General features: G+C 32.2%; 1 protein-coding gene across 1 annotated transcript; it reads right to left on the bottom strand.

Moving 5' to 3' along the window:
- Window positions 1-3,438: 3,438 nt before the first annotated feature.
- Window positions 3,439-4,537, bottom strand: LOC108915484. Its single transcript, XM_018721523.1, has 3 exons — window positions 4,367-4,537; window positions 3,872-4,009; window positions 3,439-3,610 (listed from the first exon to the last, which is right to left on the bottom strand). Exons 1-3 carry the CDS (start codon window positions 4,524-4,526, stop codon window positions 3,591-3,593), a joined length of 318 nt encoding a protein of 105 aa, XP_018577039.1. The 5' UTR covers window positions 4,527-4,537; the 3' UTR covers window positions 3,439-3,590.
- Window positions 4,538-20,979: the final 16,442 nt, after the last annotated feature.

The raw sequence follows: 20,979 nt of genomic DNA on the forward strand, positions 1-20,979 counted from the left end.
CATCGCATTCACGAATCCACAGTACCGATAATAATCCACTGTACCTACTTCTAAATTCTAAATAATATGTTTAGAACGTGATCGATTCTTTATAATGCGTTTCGGTTTCAGGATAAAGAGGGATAATCCCCAATCCCCCTCGATCCCAAATCATTGAGGCCAATTTCTAGCCGTGGAATAATGGCGCGTACGTTCAAACTTCAGTATAAGCTCATATAAAAATTATACGATTTTCTTATATGTTTTATTGATCATTTACAAGTATATTATTGTTTGATTATTGTAAAAATTGGTTTTCTAATAATCCAAACTGAATAATTCAAGGCACCCTCTTTTTTTAACCTGAAACAAAAAACGCCAATTAAAGATCAGCTTTTATATGCCTGTAAAGTGATGCGAATATAAAATAAACAAGAACTTTTTCATACAATGTTCAACACTACACAACTGCAGACCTGCCGTATAAATACTGATAGTCTGGGTTTTCTCTTAGTTTTGTGGTTTGAGGAAAAATTATATCTCAATCAAGGTGATCCATTTTAAGTTTGTGGTGCTATCTATTAACGACTCGAAAATTCAAGTGTATGCAGTTTTTTAAAATTTGATGAGCGTTTCGCATCCATGGTTTCGCGGGTCGTCACTGAATAGAATAACAGAAGCGGCAATTCAACTTCCCGCCGACCAAATTTGAGTCCGCAGGCGTCGTATAAGTAGTATTTCCTGAATTTCACTTAACCTCTAAATCTAACAACATAATATTAACCTTACTTTTTGTACGTGTATACATATTTTACATTTTATCCTGACTTCCAATTGTGATTTATGTTTTTTAGTGTTATATATGGATAATATTGTGTTTCCTGTCTTTTAAATAGATTGCCTGTGTTTGTGACATCATTTACGTGACTATAATGTCTCGAAAATGTAGACTTGTATGTATTTACCGGGGATGTTCTTCTAGAACGGGTGAAGGCTGAAGCCTTTTTACTCTCCCTCTCCCTAGGGATCAAGTTAGGTATGTACCTATGTTATTTTATATCTGACCTTGTATATCCACATAGATTTCTTCGTATATATTGTATCTTCAACAGACCTGTGATAGCATAAAATGTCATAATATATTATGTAGTAACAATATTGTAACATTAATTTAATGAAACGCTAATATATGTGACCAACATATGAATGTATTAGCATTACAAATGAAAAGTTCCTAAAATACAAGAGAGCTAGAAATATAAAAAAACGGTAATAAGATAATTAAATTTAAAATTATTGTACCTTTAATGATAGGATAACAGTTTGGGCAGCATCTGCATAGTTCTGGTATAATGAGAGGAATCTCATTGGGATTGCAGACAACTTCCAAACATCTAACCTGTATATAATCGCAGAAATCTGAAGGGCACCGTGACGCTGCCGTAGACGTAATCAAAAATAATGCCCACAAAATCATACAAAGTCGCGCTTTTAACGGCATCGTGTAGCGATAACAGTTATAAATAAAGTATTAGCTCTAAAACCAGTGGAAAACTGGCGGAATTGTGCAAAGTTAATAAATATATAGTGTTTGTGTAGTCACGAATAATATTTAAGGCATGTACAATAAGAAGTTAAATTAGTATTAACTTTTGTTGTCGACTGACATAAAATTTTATAAGAGTACAAAGTCACGAGGCAAATATTTAAAAAATAAGGATAACATTTAATTGCTTAAAAATTTAAAGGTAATTTAATGTCGGCAGTAGTAGATAGTGGACTCATCTAAATCAGAGTATTTTTAAATTCATAATTTTTAGGAGTCTGTTCATTTTAGTCTTAAATAAATTTTGTATTTAGATTTCTTTGTTTATTGAATTTTTGTACACTGTAAGTGGCGTTAGACCCTGTGAAATCCATCTAGTTATTTAAACTATCACTACCACGCGTTACAATAAAACATTTATTATTATTAACTATTACCATCACTTGGTCATACATAACTCAATTAGTTGTTGCGTCAAAATTAAAACATTACAATTTTAATTTTATTATGACAAATCAATTTTTAAAAATGCATATGAACAACCAAAACGCCAACTGAATGTTCTTCTTTAAAAAATTTCAGTAAATGTTCAAAAATATTTTCGGTTTTGGCAAAGGTTAAAAATGAAGATCAGCGTAATATTATCGGAATTTATTATATCTGTAACTGCAACTGTGAAAGAGCATGTCAGATGTATTTGTATGAATATGTATAACAATAGATTAGAATTTGTTTGAATTTTGAGCACTCCAGAAGCCTAGGAATAACTATGAACACGGGAATAAAATTCTAATAATTTTTTATTTTAAGGCGTGGTGGTATTAGTTTAAACAACTAGATGAATTTCACAGGTTCTAACGACACTTACAGTGTACGATAATTCAATAAACAAAGAAATCTTAATACAAACTTTTGATAAATTTGGAACGAATACACTGAAGATGAATTTTTCGAGACAAAACGTCTGAATCTGGTTCGAGCTGAGGCAGTACAGTATTGGGGGTCATGAGGGCTTGCAAAAAATGTAATAAAATTTCTAGGGTCGTATTTAAAAAATGAAGTTGATGATGGTCCTGGAGAGACAAAACGTTACATATAAAAATTGATTGTCATTCGATAGGCGGCAAAAATTGGCTACAAGAAAGTGTTCTTTTTTTTTCCATATTACCTCAAATAAGGTTGAAATTAAACAAAAACGGATTTCCAAAACTTCGTTTTATTCCAATATTTCGAAAACTAATCATGTTAGCCTTGATTTTTTAGAGGCATAATGTTGGTCCCCTGATTACGCAACTTTGTCCCCATTTAAGCTACTTAGTACCTCTTACCGTTTCCGAGATCCCTGTAGCGAGAAGCGAATTTGTAACATCCTGTATACAGGGCAGCTATTAACAAAGTTTCAGAGTTTAAAGCTTTCTTGACTGAAAACTCGTTTTATGTTTTCTGAAAAAACTTTCTGTACCTACTTTATCACAATTTTTTACTGATATAGACTAAAAAAACGAAATTTCACTTAATTTTTACAAACATGTATTTTTTACATATCGCTGTTTCTTCGAGAAATAATTGGAAAGTGAAGTGAAAAGTTAAAGCAATATATTTGCTTCCTGAATTCGTTTTTCTAAACAGTCTCTAGTAATATGTTTAATTTGAATAAATGTTCTTACAATTTCAGTCTTAATTTATGATACAAAAGAACCATTTTTCTCCATAAAATATTTAAAAGAAGACCACTGATATAATAAGATATATGTTGCTGCTATTTAAACATAGATTTCAATGAGTCTGCGAATAATCCTGTTTTCATTTATTAAATTACAAATATTCACCCAAAAATTTGTATTACCATAGTATAACACTACACACCTATCTTTTCCAGTTTGTGTAATTTCAGTTACAAAGTAAAACATACATAAAGATCAAAATTATATTTTTATTATTACATTATAATAAACATTGTTTATCATTGCACTGTAGAATACATACATTGATATCTATAGTTTACATTACTTGTAATTGAAGTTGAAATATCCTGCAGAGTGCACGTCGTATTTTATTCTTAACCCTAATACACCGTCTTTTCATCTGAAACAGAGTTAAGTTAATAATTAGAATATCTAAAAAATTATTATGATATTTAATTACGCTATGCATTGACGAGAAATAGTAAGTAAGTAGGTAATGTTTCGTATTCATTAAAAAAATGAACAGTTTTCAAATTCGATACATTGACCTGGATCATTAGAAACATTTAGTTCAGTTCACATTTCAGTAACAGTTTTTATTCATATATGGGTATTTTGTGATGAAACTCTTAACATTCGTCCAGAAAAAATATTCACTTACCAGGATAACAAGCTGGGCAGCATCGACATAGTTCAGGTTTAATTAAAGCAACTTCACCGGGCCCGCAAGTGACTGCCATACAGTACGGCCTTATGTTATCACAGAAGTGAGGATTACATACTTGAGTTGGCAGTGGTGCTGTCAAATAATTAAGATCGCACAATTAGATCGACGCACAAAAATACTTTTTCTACTATATTTTGGCAAAGATCCCTAAATTATGTATGGTTGTAGCTATTAGTGTAATGGACCATTAAGTTTCAAAAAAAAATAAATAAAACACAAATTTAAACTATAATTGTAGACCATGGTGTAAGAAGGGATAAGCCTCAATAATATGTTAACTGTTCAGGGGAAGAAAACAGCCATTGTTTCCAAAAAACTGATTAAATTAGAAGTGGCTCTGATGAAAAAACAAAAACATCTAGTTTGGTCAATTTTCATCGGTAAAGAAGTAGGTATCTGCATTTATCAATTTTTTTTTCGCTAACTTACTAACACAGATGGAGCAGCATCCACACGGTCCACCTCCTCTTCTATAATAAACTTGATCAGGTCCACATTCAACTCCTTGGCATTTAATTTTCACTATGTCGCAGAAAAAGGGTGAACAGTTTTGACATTGCACCTCTTTTAAAACAAACATCATAGCCATCAGCAAGATAGCTGTTGTTATTGTTGTTTTATTTGTCATGTTTAAAATTTACTATCAACTGTAGGTAATTCTACATAATAGTCACCTTATATACTCGCAGAATAAGCTATAAAGTATATGCAAATTAGAAGTGGGGAGAAATCGTTCTTTTATCGATAATATTTAAAATATAATTAAAAAAAATATGTGCCATTGCTAGCAATTTAAAATATCATGCGTGAGGCCCCATAGACAAAACAAATGAGAGGTTGTCTTTCTCTGTAAATTGATGTCAACGCAACTGTGCAGAGCCATCTATTATTAGTATTATTTTCCTAGAGTGGAACTAGGTGTTTAGGATCAGAAATAGATGAAAGAAATGAGTAATAACAATTAATTTATGTTACAGCTGTGTTTTATTTACGTAGGACAGTTAATCTCACTTAATTGATTAATTAGTTTTCTAAATAATTGGGATTAGCTGTGATCTCGGGAAATTAAAACATAGTAACTCAATCAATTTTAATTTTTGTCCAAAAGAAGAGGGTACAAAACTTTTTTACATCAAATGTTACATCAATTAACTTTAATTGTAGAAAAATTACCTTCAATACGTTTAAAAACGTTAAAAAATATGGAAAATAGTACAATCAATATATCTCCAACTGTGGCGCCATCTATACATTTTTGTACACATTAATGCTGAAAAATCCAAGATGGCGGAGTTAGGTATAACGAGCGTTCAAATAAAAACGTGGTCGAAGTTGGCTCTGACACATTGGACGTAGGGAGTAGCTTATAGCGACCAACTTAACCTCATTTCTCAACGAGCTGTATAGCAGCTGTCAGTTTCAATAACGTTAATGACTATATAACTTTATTTTAAAGAATAATCGTGATAACAATAACAAACAATTAAAGGAGCTGCGGAAAGTGTCCCCCTCCTTGTTATAACAATAAATTAAAGCAGCTGCTGAAAGTGTCCCCCTCCTTGTTCCAAGCACTTTTCACACCTGTTCCTCAAAGAATTAAATTTAAATTTTCTAAGATGCTCGGGGTATTGTTAATTTCACGAATCTTGTCTATAAGTCGAGCATACAGATGGTTTAAATCAGGAATAGGCAGTTCAAAAATAGTGTTTTTAAGGTAAGGCCACAAAAAGAAATCACACGGCGTAATATCACATGACCTCGGTGGAAATTCATGTTCAGCATTGAGACTTATTAGTCGATTTTGGAAAACTTCCCTCAACATATTCATCGTCGCGCCTGCCGTATGTGCCCTTGCGCCATCTTGTTGAAAGTAAAAGTTTGTAATTTCGTTTTCTTCCAGCTGGTTAACAAAAGGAGCGATAATTTCTTCTCTATACCTTTGCGCAGTAAGAGTACCATTAAAAAAAATAGGTCCATAAATCCTCCTTCGATTGAGAGCACACCATAAACTCCAATTTTTTGAGCGAGTAGAGGGCCCTCGACAAAAAATGTTATCTGGTTTTTCAGAAGACCACATTCTCATATTCTGTAAGTTTACGTAACCACTTAAATGAAACCAGGCTTCATCAGAAAAAAAGGTGATATTATGAAGTTCACCGTAGTTGTTTAAAAACCATTAACAAAATACAGCCCGTCGCGGAAAATCAACTTCATGAAGTTCTTGCTGACAAGTTAAACGATAGGAGAACAAACGCAAATCTTTTTTTAACACTGTGTGGCAGGTACCGACTGATACTCCCACCATTTGTGATAAAACACGTACAGAAGTTCTTGGCGCATTTTCCATTATTTGTTGGACATTTTCTTTTAATTCTTCAGTCCGCTTTTTAGGTCGGCCGCTTCCTTCTTTTCTTGTTACACTGCCCGTTTCACGAAAAACATTAACACAACGCTGAACTGCACTTTGAAAAATTTTGTACTCGACATCGTCGGGAAATTGATTTTGAAATTCTATGAAACATTCCTCAATAGAATACTTCCATATTCCATCAATCTTGCGTCCATTTCTAAAGTAGGATTCTATGATAAACACTTTTTGTTCATGAGAAAACACCATTTTAAACGCGTTTTAAAACGAAAATATTCAAATTGATAGCGGCGATATAGCGCTTTGACAGATGACGTTTAAGTTCATTTGCTATACGCTACGCCCTACGTCCAAATTTTCAGAACCAACTTGACCACGTTTTTATTTGAACGCTCGTTATTTTTAAATTTATCGTATTCTTTGTGAAACAACTATTATTTTATTATTTGATTACGCAGAAATTACCAAAATTCTACATAATAAAGTTCCGCAAATAGAACGGAAAGTTAGTTCAAAATAATTATAATAAATACGATTTTCGTTTAAAACGAGAATAAGGTAAATGTGAAAAAATGTGAGGAGGAATCATTTGACTTTTTGTGGAAAGAAAAGGTAGGGTTGTTAAATGACGTCCGTCACTATTTTTCAAATATCAACGATAATAATAAGATATAAGGAAAGGTTTTTATTCTTTTTATTATGATAACCAGTACCTAATAGAAGCTGTAAATAATATTGTTCTTTCTCCAGACGGCCCAATATCATCTGAAACAAAATAATATAAAATAGGTAAGTACTGTTTCTATATTCAAAGCAAAAACTCAATTCAGGGTAACTTACTGAGGATAACAAGCCGGACAGCATCTACACAGCTCTGGCTTAATCAAACTAACTTCATTTGGTCCGCAATCGGCTGGTATGCACTTGAACCTTTTATTGTCGCAATAATTAGGGCTACATTCTTCGTCAGAGTACGCTGTAGGTAGCACTACCAGAAGTAGTGCACACAAAACTATACAGAACTGTATCCTTGACATCTTTGTGAAGACGAAGTGTAAGTCAAGTATTGTTATAGTGGCACCAGTGACAATATATACGGTGTACACTAGTTGACGCAACAGATAGCTACTTATATACCAATTAGTTGGGATTTACCATTTTATTTGTAAATTGTGACGTCAATAATTATCTTAAGAAGTGATGTAATTAAGAAGGAAGGTTAAATACTAATTATGATGATTATGAAAGGCAATTTGAAATGAAGATAATATTAACAGCTTTGTGTGTATAATTTTTGTCTAATATATATTTATAATCACTACCTACCTATCTGAAACTTATTTTTTATGTTCAACTAATTCATTGGTACAAATTGGGCAGCATCCACACAACCCCCCTCCTCTTCTGTGAAAAATTTGACCATCCCCACAGATAACTTCTCTGCATCTTACTTTAACTTCATCACAAAAGTTAGGCGTACAATCTTGACATTGAACCTTCTCGAAAAAAAGTAGCATTGGCGTTACTAAGATCATTACTAAAAGTATTTGGTAGTTCATGTTTTAATTCTTATTGTTGAGCTGTCACTGTTTTATCTTATAGGCGCAAATTAAATTTATACATAAATAAAAAGTGGGGATACATTCTTTGTTATTGACGCTTGTATTGCTTGTAAGGCAGATGATTTAGTGGAAGTGGATATTTTTATTGACATTTCGGTTTTCAGCACATGCAGGGTGCATGAAAGTTTTTTGTCCAGTTTGTAACACCCTGTAAGGTATACCAGCTAAAATAGTGCTGTTATACATATACTGGGTGTCTCATTAATATTGCAAGAAAATTCAGGGGGAGTTTCCTTGACCAAAAATAAGAAAGAAAGTTCCTGTAAACCTATGTCCGGAAATGCTTCGTTTTGGAGATACAGGGTGTTGAAATTTAGAGAAAATACAACGTCTTTACTAATATCTGGAGAACCCTAATTCCGATATTTTTGAAATTTGGTCGAAAACGAAGCAAGATATCAAAAAAAGTAAAGAGACAAAAAAATTGTATATTTAATCGCATAATTAGAAAACATATGACACCTAAGAAAAAGCAGTGACGTCTCATATGTTTTCTTATTAATATCAATAGGAGTGAGACCCCGGACGCCGCTGGAATTGATAAAATAAATCAAATTACGTCAGAAGACGTCTACCGTTTTTATAAACAAACATACCAAATTTGAAAAAAATCGGAATTAGGGTTCTCCAGATACTAGTAAAAACCTTGTATTTTCTCTAAAGGACCCCGCACAAATCTTATGAAAATTGAGTACCAGTCAAATTCGCTGAATTTTTGATATGTGATAGAGTTCATCATACTGGTCAATTGTCTCAATGGCCACAAAGCTCAAAAATGGATAGTTTGGCCGGTACAGAGCTTTAAAGCTCCGAATATCCTCCACGGATTTATGTATATGCGCAGTGTGTATAGACTTTTGAAATAGCCTATTTCATTTTTTTTATTATCTAGGTTTATATTTTTGAGGTTGCTGAATTCAGATCTGTTGTTAGATTTTCAAAATTGACAGTTGGCAGCTGTCAAATAGCTGTCAATGTGCTATAATAAAGCCAAAAACTTGTTTTTTTATGTTTTATCTTTCTTTTTTTTTAGTTCGATAAGTTCAAAGACGATATCAAATCAATAACAATGACTATCGGCAGCTGTCATTTAGCTGTCAACAATTCTTCAAAGTCCGGTAATAAAGTCAAAAAATTATTTTTTGTTTATAACTTCAAGTTTTTTAGATAAGTGAATATAAATATGATATAAAATTATGTAGTCATCAGCTTACAGCTGTCAACAAGCTGTCAACTAACTGTCAAAATGCAATAATAAAGTCAAAAAGTTACTTTTTTTAAAAAGCTTTAAGTTGCTTAGATCACTGAGTTCAAAAGTGATGTCATAAACTTATATCATGTTTGATTTCTTATCCACAAAGTTAAGCACAAAAAATAAGTTACTTGCTCTATTATTGCATTTTGACAGTTAGTTGACAGCTTGTTGACAGCTGTAAGCTGATGACTACATAATTTTATATCATATTTATATTCACTTATCTAAAAAACTTGAAGTTATAAACAAAAAATAATTTTTTGACTTTATTACCGGACTTTGAAGAATTGTTGACAGCTAAATGACAGCTGCCGATAGTCATTGTTATTGATTTGATATCGTCTTTGAACTTATCGAACTAAAAAAAAAAGAAAGATAAAACATAAAAAAACAAGTTTTTGGCTTTATTATAGCACATTGACAGCTATTTGACAGCTGCCAACTGTCAATTTTGAAAATCTAACAACAGATCTGAATTCAGCAACCTCAAAAATATAAACCTAGATAATAAAAAAAATGAAATAGGCTATTTCAAAAGTCTATACACACTGCGCATATACATAAATCCGTGGAGGATATTCGGAGCTTTAAAGCTCTGTACCGGCCAAACTATCCATTTTTGAGCTTTGTGGCCATTGAGACAATTGACCAGTATGATGAACTCTATCACATATCAAAAATTCAGCGAATTTGACCGGGACCCAATTTCCATAAGATTTGTGCGGGGTCCTTTCAACACTCTGTATCTCCGAAACGAAGCATTTTCGAACATAGGTTTATAGGAACTTTCTTTCTTATTTATGGCCAAGGAAACTCCCCCTGAATTTTCTCGCAATATTAATAGGACACCCTGTATATATTTGTTATAAATATAATGTTTAAAAAAAGTTAAAGTTTAATAAAATCATGTTTAATTATAAAAAAGTTTTTTTAATTGTCGGCTGACTGGAGTTCAAGCCAAGTCAACTGACGGACACCAACTCTTCGCCCTGCGATATAAAAAATATCGTTTAAAGTCATGCCGGTCATTCAAATTTTCTTGCGGAATATTAGACTTAAATGTATGACTTTATATCTGACTGAGAAGTCATTTAATTTTTCATTTGTTTATTTGAAAGCTAATTAAAAATATGATAATAAATAAATTAACTTTATTTTTTTTTGGTGGTCCTTTATTTACATATTCAATATAATGTTTATAATTTTAAAATAACCAATAGGAATGATACACTTACAAATTAAAAACGTTTATTATGTACCATTATATAACGCAATGTTGTTAAAAGATAGATTATGAACGTATTAATATCCTCCTGATTTGCATTTATGATTTACACATTTAAGGCCATCTGCACAGATGGTTAACTCTTCTCCTCCACATGATTCTCCTTCATCTGAAAAAGAGACATAAAAATATATAGTAAAAACTAACAACAAATATTTAAATACAGCCCCCCCCAATATTTCCAAAACGACCGTAAAAATGATTTATTTATAATCCTTGCACTTAAAATTAAAAATGTATATCCTTAGTCCACATTATTTTTCTTATTTTGTTCTAATAATTATTCCGTTATCATACAAATTATGTCATTGCTGTTATGGAAACAAAGTTTACAAATAGAATAATTACGTAACTATAAAAGAGCTACATCGTTCTCGTGCAATATTTCCGAAAAAACAACTTACTAATTTGCAGGATAACAATTTGGACAGCATCTGCACTGTTCTGGCTTAACCAGAGAAACCTCATTAGGTCCGCAAGTAACTACTAAACAGCTAACTCTTATATTATCGCAAAAGTTAGGGTCACATCCCCTAATTCGCCTAGCTTGAGTCGCCGCATCTGCCGGTAATGTCACAATCAAAAGTGTACACAAAATCATACCAAAATGTATTTTCGACTTCATCATTGTATGAACCGAAGACAACGTGTCAATCGTAACAATACAGCAAACACAGTGAAGAGCCATGTGATTTGTATTCGATAAATAACAAATAAAGTGGGGATTTACACATTCCCCTTGCAAAGATAAACCATTATGTTTATAATTTTTTGTAATTACGGTTTTAATTTGCTTCTAAGAGTTCTTAAATCTGTTGAAAAAAAAAAAGAAGAAGGTTAAAATATAAATTTACGATCAGAACTAAATGCTTATAAATTTAAATTTTAGGAAACCTTACATCTATTTCTCATGTTTCTGATCAAACTTGAAATAAACAAAAATTTATTATGAAGCTTAATATACTGATTTCAACACTAGATTTATCTGTTACGATTAGTTGCTTCTCTCACTCCAAACACGTACTAACTATGCCGGAACTATATTTTTGCGACTTACTAATTCCGGATAACAGTTTGGACAGCATCTACAATCTACAGTTCTGGCTTTACCAGAGCAACTTCGTTATAACAATGAGCGTCTATATTATCAGAATAGTTGGGGCTACATCTTCGAGCGGCAATTGTTTGTGCCGATAGTGACACTATTAAAAGTGTACATAACATCACACTGAAGTTATTTTCGTCTGCATGATTATAAAGACCATATGTAGGTATATTAGTAAAGCTGTATAAACCAGAGACTGAATTTCGTACTAAGTTGGAAGCGAAGAACAAATAAATAAAACAAGTCGGGATTTCAAATTCTGCTTTTATAACCCATGTTTATAATTAAGATTTCAATTTGCTTTGGATGAAATATATAGATCGAGAGTTCGCTACAGAGTTAAAAAAACGACGATTCATCACACTAATAGATGTCTAAATTTTAATTCTAATCTTCATATTGATATAAAGAAAAGTGTAATGAAACGTTTGTACGCTATAAAACTTGTTTTGTTTTTCTTAAGTTTAATAGATTAACCAAAAAACTGGAAACAATAGACTGGCTCTAATTTATCGGTCAGTTCTAAGAGTTTCTAGATTTTATTTATTTAATAGTACCAATTCTAGTTATATTCTAGAATTATGACATTGACAAGCAGAAATAACTTACGTTTTATCGTGAAACAAACCGGACAACAGTTTCCACAATTCTCTGGCTCACCCCCGTTTACTATAATTTGATTTTCTTTGCATGTAGGGAGCAGACATAATACTGCCGCGCAATAATCTGGCAGACATGGATTACGGGTATTCTGGTATCCGTTGCACGATATTATTCCACTTAATGTGGCAAGTATGAATAGAGCGATGGCAATGGTGTTCTTCATGTTGTTAACGTGACTGTTTCAACCAAATCTACACTTTTTATATAGACGTTTTACTTGGTAGTTCCCGTAGTTTATCGCATCACGAATAACGATTAAAACAACAATTGGACAGGGACGTATTTCAGAACGTTTACGATCAGAATGCAATTTGTTGTTTTTTGACATGACTGCACAATTGTCGGTTTCATTTTAAGTTTTCATTTTAAATTTAATATAATATAAAAATAGGTTGGTTGAACAATTTTCGGGTCGATTGCCACGTCATCGGTTTAGATTTCTTGACGTTTCGAGAGCGCTCTCTTCAGTAGTAACTGAATGTTTTCGAGTTTTGATATTTCTAGATAGCACTCCGTTATCGCAGTAATCTGGTGGAAGGTCAGTTATTTTAGGAATTCTTTCTGTTTCAGATTCCAGTGGGAAAGGAACAATATTCTATTTTTCAACAAAAATTTAGGCATTTTAGATTTTTCTGTTTTTCTTGCTGGAGCTCTTGGTTGCTTTAACTTAATTTGTGCCAGTTCCTCAGTATCTTCTTTAGGTGTAGTCTCTGGAAGTTGTGGTTCAACAGGTGCTTCATCAGTAGTAACTTCTGTCTGTAGTGGACTTTCAGTATCTTGTTCAATAGGTTCAGACAAAGGCTTTTCTTCTTCCTGTAATATTTCTTCTTTATCTCCTACATCAAGTTTTTCTTTAGGCACTTTCTTCTTTAACACAATTTTCTTTTTGGATTTTCTTGGCATTATCACTCGCATCTCTAGGTTCTTCTTGTCTGTTTTCATCTGTAGGTAATTCAGCAGTTTCCTTCGTTGTATCATATGGAATATCAATGACTTGTGGTAGCTCACCGCTTCAGTAACATGCAATGAATCAGAATCGGGATGTTTAGGCTTTATTTTTTTAATAATCTTCTTTTTCTTTGTTTCTTCAGTTTTAGGCTTATATTCAAATTCATCAGATCCACAAAATGGAAATTAAGTTCGTAATATGATTTTTTAAGTGTTTAAATTATTTCCACAACTTCGCTATCAAATGTTCAATCCAATAAGGCAAACCTCCGGAATCTTATTGCAATTGAAGGTAGTTTTTACAAGGGATAAGGGAGTATTAAGATTTTTAATAGACAAGGATCAAGCTAAGTTACCAAAATATAGTCTAGTCCCTAACATAATCACACTAGACTCATATGCGACGAATGCTTGGAAAACTTTTGCCACTTTCTAAAATATATGACATGTTCTGAAATACAAAATACAAAGGAAGTAAAATGTACAAGTTCTTAATATTTTGAAACATAACTGGCGCTAGTGTACAATTCTACACTAAAGGAAAAATTTAATCACGAAACAATTGTTAAAAAAAATCTTACTTTTTATTGTGAAACACGCAGGACAACAACCACATCGTCCATTATTCCTCTTCAAAACTTGATCTTCGCTACAGAGGGGTATGTCACACTGTATAATTCTGCAACGATCTGCGTTATTACAGTTTGTACTTCCATTGTCACAACTGACAATTCCGACGAGAACGAAGAGCGCTAGTACCATCACTACTTTAGACGACATGTCGTTCTTTAAACTTTAAACGAGACAGGTTTCTTCAACGTACAGCCTTATATATAATTCTTGTAGCTGGTATTCACCAGTGGCGGCTCGTGGTTTTTTGAGATGGGTGGGCAAAATATTTTTTCCCTCATGTAACTTAATACCATAATAATTGCACTCTACTGGCCTACTAATTTATTTTCTATATCAAATTTTTTTTAATTTTCTGTTAACAAATGATCCGCAGCTTTTCCCCTTGCTTACATAAAAAATCCCGTAAATCTTTCAACTACTTTACCACAATGAACATATCTAAAAATTACTAATAACTGAGATAAGCATTTAACATCCGTTGTTTCATTTGGGTACTTGCCAAGCGAAATATAGAGCATTTCTTATTTCTGAAAATATCACTTCGCATGCTACTCCATTGATGCTCTCTATTAAATCATTTTGAATAGTTTTTGAAAGGCTGCTAAAAACTAGACTTTTTTTCTAAAAACACTTTAAATTTATTATCGGACCTTGAAAGTAATTTTACAAGCTCACGAAATTGCCTTGATAATGGAATTATCTAATTCATTATGGTCCTTAAATCTTGTTCTTGTGTAGCTAAGTAAATAATCATATCAATAAAGTGCTTTACAATGTCTATTTTCGTCCACGACTTTATTATGTTTTAAAATATTCTCACGAAATGCGGAATCAATAAAAGTTTGAATGTTTTTTCCTAATAATTTAAATATTAATGATGCATATGTATGCTAATTCGATCGCTCTTGTTTTTTTTTTTAATGATTCATTAATATGTTTCAGATCTGAATATCCTAGTAGTAAGCAATTCTAGCAATATAATTTGGTTTTGGTTTCACTGCCTGTTAATAACCACTCATATTTATTGTACCAATTTTTACTAAATGATCCGTTACTTCCGCAATTGTTTTTATTTGTTAAATTTTTCATGATAGGCGTAGGTTTTAATTTTGAAATAAATAATTTATCATCGAACGTCAACGTACTAAATTTTTTATCTAATAAAAAAATTTACAGTACATTAATATTGCTACTCACCAATTCGCGAATTTCACTTGCCATTGTACTTTACTCCAAACTATTATACATTAAACAATAAAAACTTGCCTAAACCACCACTAAAAACCTTGTCTATGTTAAAAATAAACAAACGACAATGACAAATCGCAAGATGATACGTAAGTACTCGAGGAGTATACGAGTGAAGCCGAAGGGCTTGCCCAGTGCGTAAGGCAATTTATGTATACTCATATTATAATTTATTAAAAATCTGATTGAAATTAAAAAAATGTATTAAATGAAACAAACGTTATGTCACAGTTTCCTTATTATTTGAAGAAAAAATAAATATTGGATTTAAAAGTCCTAAACATAACTTCTATGTTTACAAACTCGAATCTATTAAAACATTGAAAATTTCTCCGCAATTATTCTTAATTCAGTTTAACAGCAACGAGTTAAAAAAACTTAATAATTATAATTATCATTATCACAGAATATTCAACATAGCACCGCAGATATTTATTTTTTAACTCGATTTACACATTATTATAAAACGGTTTATTATTTCATTTATTAAAATTTGTTTTCTGGAATACCTTTCCAGGGAAAAATTGTTCTAATGTTTAAAAATTCATTCAAAGAACAAAATTACAGCAAATAAATATACATATGTGTATTTCCAGTCGCTGGCGAAAAGCCTTAGCTGGCCTTAGCCGATACAGCACTCGACGAGCATGTGCGGGTTTGCTCGGCGTGGCGCAAATATTCTGAATTGGTAAACGACTTACGTTTCCGATTATTCTCTAGTCATAGCATAGCACATATTACCATTGTAACGAGCGTTCAAATAAAAACGTGGTCGTAGTTGGCTCTGACACATTGGACGTAGGAAGTAGCTTATAGCGACCAACTTAACCTCATTTCTCAACGAGCTGTATAGCAGCTGTCAGTTTCAATAACGTTAATGACTATATAACTTTATTTTAAAGAATAATCGTGATAACAATAACAAACAATTAAAGGAGCTGCGGAAAGTGTCCCCCTCCTTGTTATAACAATAAATTAAAGCAGCTGCTGAAAGTGTCCCCCTCCTTGTTCCAAGCACTTTTCACACCTGTTCCTAAAAGAATTAAAGACATTTTCTAAGATGCTCGGGGTATTGTTAATTTCACGAATCTTGTCTATAAGTCGAGCATACAGATGGTTTAAATCAGGAATAGGCAGTTCAAAAATAGTGTTTTTAAGGTAAGGCCACAAAAAGAAATCACACGGCGTAATATCACATGACCTCGGTGGAAATTCATGTTCAGCATTGAGACTTATTAGTCGATTTTGGAAAACTTCCCTCAACATATTCATCGTCGCGCCTGCCGTATGTGCCCTTGCGCCATCTTGTTGAAAGTAAAAGTTTGTAATTTCGTTTTCTTCCAGCTGGTTAACAAAAGGAGCGATAATTTCTTCTCTATACCTTTGCGCAGTAAGAGTACCATTAAAAAAAATAGGTCCATAAATCCTCCTTCGATTGAGAGCACACCATAAACTCCAATTTTTTGAGCGAGTAGAGGGCCCTCGACAAAAAAGTTATCTGGTTTTTCAGAAGACCACATTCTCATATTCTGTAAGTTTACGTAACCACTTAAATGAAACCAGGCTTCATCAGAAAAAAAGGTGATATTATGAAGTTCACCGTAGTTGTTTAAAAACCATTAACAAAATACAGCCCGTCGCGGAAAATCAACTTCATGAAGTTCTTGCTGACAAGTTAAACGATAGGAGAACAAACGCAAATCTTTTTTTAACACTGTGTGGCAGGTACCGGCTGATACTCCCACCATTTGTGATAAAACACGTACAGAAGTTCTTGGCGCATTTTCCATTATTTGTTGGACATTTTCTTTTAATTCTTCAGGCCGCTTTTTAGGTCGGCCGCTTCCTTCTTTTCTTGTTACACTGCCCGTTTCACGAAAAACATTAATACAACGCTGAACTGCACTTTGAAAAATTTTGTACTCGACATCGTCGGGAAATTGATTTTGAAATTCTATGAAACATTCCTCAATAGAATACTTCCATATTCCATCAATCTTGCGTCCATTTCTAAAGTAGGATTCTATGATAAACACTTTTTGTTCATGAGAAAACACCATTTTAAACGCGTTTTAAAACGAAAATATTCAAATTGATAGCGGCGATATAGCGCTTTGACAGATGACGTTTAAGTTCATTTGCTATACGCTACGCCCTACGTCCAAATTTTCAGAACCAACTTGACCACATTTTTATTTGAACGCTCGTTATAAGTAAATAAATAAAGGAAAAATTTAATCACGAAACAATTGTTAAAAAACCTTACTTTTTATTGTGAAACACACAGGACAACAACCACATCGTCCATTATTCCTCTTCAAAACTTGATCTTCTCTACATAGGGGTATGTTACATTGTATAATTTTGCAACGAGCTGCATTATTACAGTTTGTATTTCCATTGTCACAACTGACAATTCCGACGAGAACGAAGAGCGCTAGTACTATCACTACTTTAGACGTCATGTCGTTCTTTAAACTTTAAACGAGACTAAGGGTTTCTTGAACGAACAGCCTTATATACAATTCTTGTGGCTGGTATTCACATTAGCCATAATAAAGTTGCAATGACCTTAAGTATCAGTTCGTTCGGTATACGGGGATTATCAGGAATAAACATATTTGTAAATAACTTTTATTATTCAATCGTGCAAGCCGTTTATCAATTCTGGAAAGTGTGCGTCAGTTTTTCTATAATTTGTTGCATCTGTTTAATTTGCTAATCACAATTTATGTTAGTAAAATTCAATGTAAAGACTAGATTGCATTTATTTCAAATAACATTATTTATATAAAATTTTTTTTAGTACGCTTTTGTATCTAAGATTTTTCTTTTAAAATTGTGTTTTTCGCCCTACTGTGTGCTATATACGAGTATTTCAATACAGTTACCTCCATATCTCTAAAAACGTAGGTATTTTATATTCCATTCATAGCAATATCGAGGTTCTCATAATAGGCACCTTCATGTAAATTTAATTTCGCTTAGAACAGCATAAATTTGTAGTCTATGACTGACAACAACTAATAGTTGCAAAACATTGTTTTTTTAATGCCGAAAATTAATTACTGATGTTTAATTTCAATTTTGCCACGTAATCAAGGACGTATTGTGAATTGTGACGTCATTTAGTGCGACCGAGAACATAACCTGGTTCTTGCTGTTTAGTATACAATTCCTCTGTCAACAAGACGGAACCTAACCTAAAGAATCGCGCATGCGGAAGGACTTTTATAATAAATTAATAAAAAATTAAACAAATTTTTCCCATAGACTTCTTTTTTTAGATAAGACATTAAATATGTTTTTATAAAATCTAATTTTAACCACATTTTTTACACAATATAATGAAATGCACCGAAATTTGGTACAGGTATATTTTTGAAGATGTATACGTCAGTATTAATTTTTGGCCGTCTGGAAGAGGTCGGTAGCTACGCCCTTAGCCAGTTAAAAAGATTTTAAAAGATAAGCTTTTAATTCTACGTAAAAGGTATACTTGTTGAAATCGCACAAACCAGCATGTTACTCCTTGATATACAGAACGTTTCAAAGAAATCAGGCAAGTTACAAGGGTAGCTTCCTTGGATTGGATTAAAATAGACCGATTTACAATTAGGTCCTTAAGAAGTTTGTATTAGTATTAGTTAAAAACAAACAATTTTTTTTTGAAAGACCGATGACTTTAAGGAAGTAAAGTTGTGTTAAGATAACTTGTTCCAAATCGGTTTATTTTCGTGCAGAGATGTCTCTGAAATACGATTCATTCGTTCCTGGCTACCCTGTATATTAACAATAGAAGCTATTTGATTTAGGGATAGTTTCAGTCTAGTTATTCTGAAAAACAGTGCGTTTTCTCTGATTTCAACAAAAGTTCCTCAACCTAACCTCAAATAAGTTATGTCACCAGGTATGTAGCACGGTCCGTAAAAAAGACGGTCGAGTAATAGACAGAACTTATGGGCGTGGCTTATCTCATACTACGTCACAAGATGTCTAACCTTTAGAATTCATGTTTGTTTACATGCGACTTAACTAGAAATTTTGCATTTTTTCAAGTATTTAAGTAAATCTTTCATAGTTGTTTGGGTATTTTGCAGTAATTAGTTAGTTATTGATAATAGTTTTTAATAAGTTGATGGTGTAGTGTTTAATATAAACTATTAATTTACCACGTAAACAAGACAATTTAAAAAACTTTATTTAATGTGTTTCCAAATGATAAAAGGCTTAGAAAGATGTGGGTTGAACGGTGCAAAAGACGCGATTTGTTTAATCATGTAACTGGACATATTTGTAGTACACATAGACTCAAACTTTGAATGAAATCTTCAAGCAGAGCTATTAAGTTTATCATCAAGAAAAAGACTTAAAGAAAACAGGTTATATGTTAAATTTCTAGTTTAATTGATTGTATTCACTTCGAAAGGACTAAATTTATTGTTATTGTTGTATAGCAGATTGATGTGATTGTTAGAAAAGCAATTGGAAATTTTAAGTATCATCTATCGAAATGTGATTTAAATATTTTTGTAAACTTGACAATTTTTCTTAAAATTAAATGTTATGTCAAAAGTTCTGTGTGAATAACTTTTCTTCTTCCTTTCCTTTTATTCCTCCAATTAACTCCGAACGCCGAAAAAAATTCTTTCAAGACTAAAAACTACTGTAGGTATGGTTTACTTGTAAAAATTTAGGAATTTTTTAATTCGAAACATCCACTGTAAAGGATAAATATGATAACTAATTGGTACGTACAAAAATAATTATGTTGCAGTCTATTATAAAGTACTTTGGTAAGTTATTTGAAATTAAACTAAAGACAAAAGCAGATACAATAAGATCATATAAATTGTACACAGATTTTATTTTGGAGCCAAGAGAATATTAAGATAGATCTAAATTGTTTATATATTGACTTCCCCTCTTTATTTTATTAGAGTTTATGGGTATTAATAGATATCTGTAATAAAATTAACACAAATTTTAGGTTAATTATCTAACCAAACGTCAAAATTGGTGACCGGTCGTGATGTGTATTCAAGACAATTTCACATTTCATCCTTTTATTTCCAAATTCCAATGTAGAGGTTCACTTTGTATATAAAGGTAACATTTTAGACTCAAAATACCTGTTAACCATAATCATAACTGACTAAATTTATTGTTTTATGTTAAAAGGAGCGTGGTACAAGAAAAGTGACAATTTTAAATTTACCTCTTATTTTCTTATGGGATATGCAATGAGTCAGAAAGAGATGACGGTTGAACGAAGATAAACTGAGGAATTTGGTGACGTATTTGTTTTTTATTGGCTAATTGACTTATGCGGCGACCGTCTCTTTACGGACCGTGGGTATGTAGCACCCTCAAAGGCTTGCCTGTAGCAAAGGTAAATGCATTCTGCTGTTTTTCGGACGCCTCATATCTCAAAAATAATACCGTGGTCTTTAGGAAAAAATCTTACTCTTTGATGTTTTGTGAGTTCCTGAATATGTGGTATTTTTCTCCAAAACATCCTGTACAGCCTCATAGCGATTCTTAAAAAAAAAACTATATCAAAAGTACAGGGGGACAAATCTACACCAATGTAATTTCAACATCAACGTATTATTTATCTGTTAAAACTTATTTAATTATTGTTATTGTTAAAATATGTCTTTTGTTAGTCTTATTTACATTTAAAGTTCAATCGGTTCAAAAGATGTAAAACCCATTTTTCCTTTCTCATGGGATTCACAGTCTTGCAATTCAAGGAAACATAATATGAGGTCAAGCTAACAACAACTTAGACGAACTAATTGAGGTGTAAGAAATATATTAACTGTTACCAATCAGCTAGAAGTATTTTAAATATTTAGAATGCATAAACGTAAACATATTAAAAATGTATGAAATGTGCTCGTTTTAACCCT

Source organism: Anoplophora glabripennis, unplaced genomic scaffold, assembly GCF_000390285.2.
Source record: "Anoplophora glabripennis isolate ALB-LARVAE unplaced genomic scaffold, Agla_2.0 scaffold938, whole genome shotgun sequence".
NCBI classification, from domain to species: domain Eukaryota; kingdom Metazoa; phylum Arthropoda; class Insecta; order Coleoptera; family Cerambycidae; genus Anoplophora; species Anoplophora glabripennis.

Coding starts and splice junctions, on each gene's coding strand:
- LOC108915484 (XM_018721523.1), bottom strand. CDS start 4,526: ATGGCTATGATGTTTGTTTTAAAAGAGGTGCAATGTCAAAACTGTTCA. Junction 4,010..4,366: donor ATGCTGCTCCATCTGTGTTA/GTAAGTTAGCGA, acceptor ATTATTTGACAG/CACCACTGCCAACTCAAGTA. Junction 3,611..3,871: donor CTGCCCAGCTTGTTATCCTG/GTAAGTGAATAT, acceptor ACTCTGTTTCAG/ATGAAAAGACGGTGTATTAG.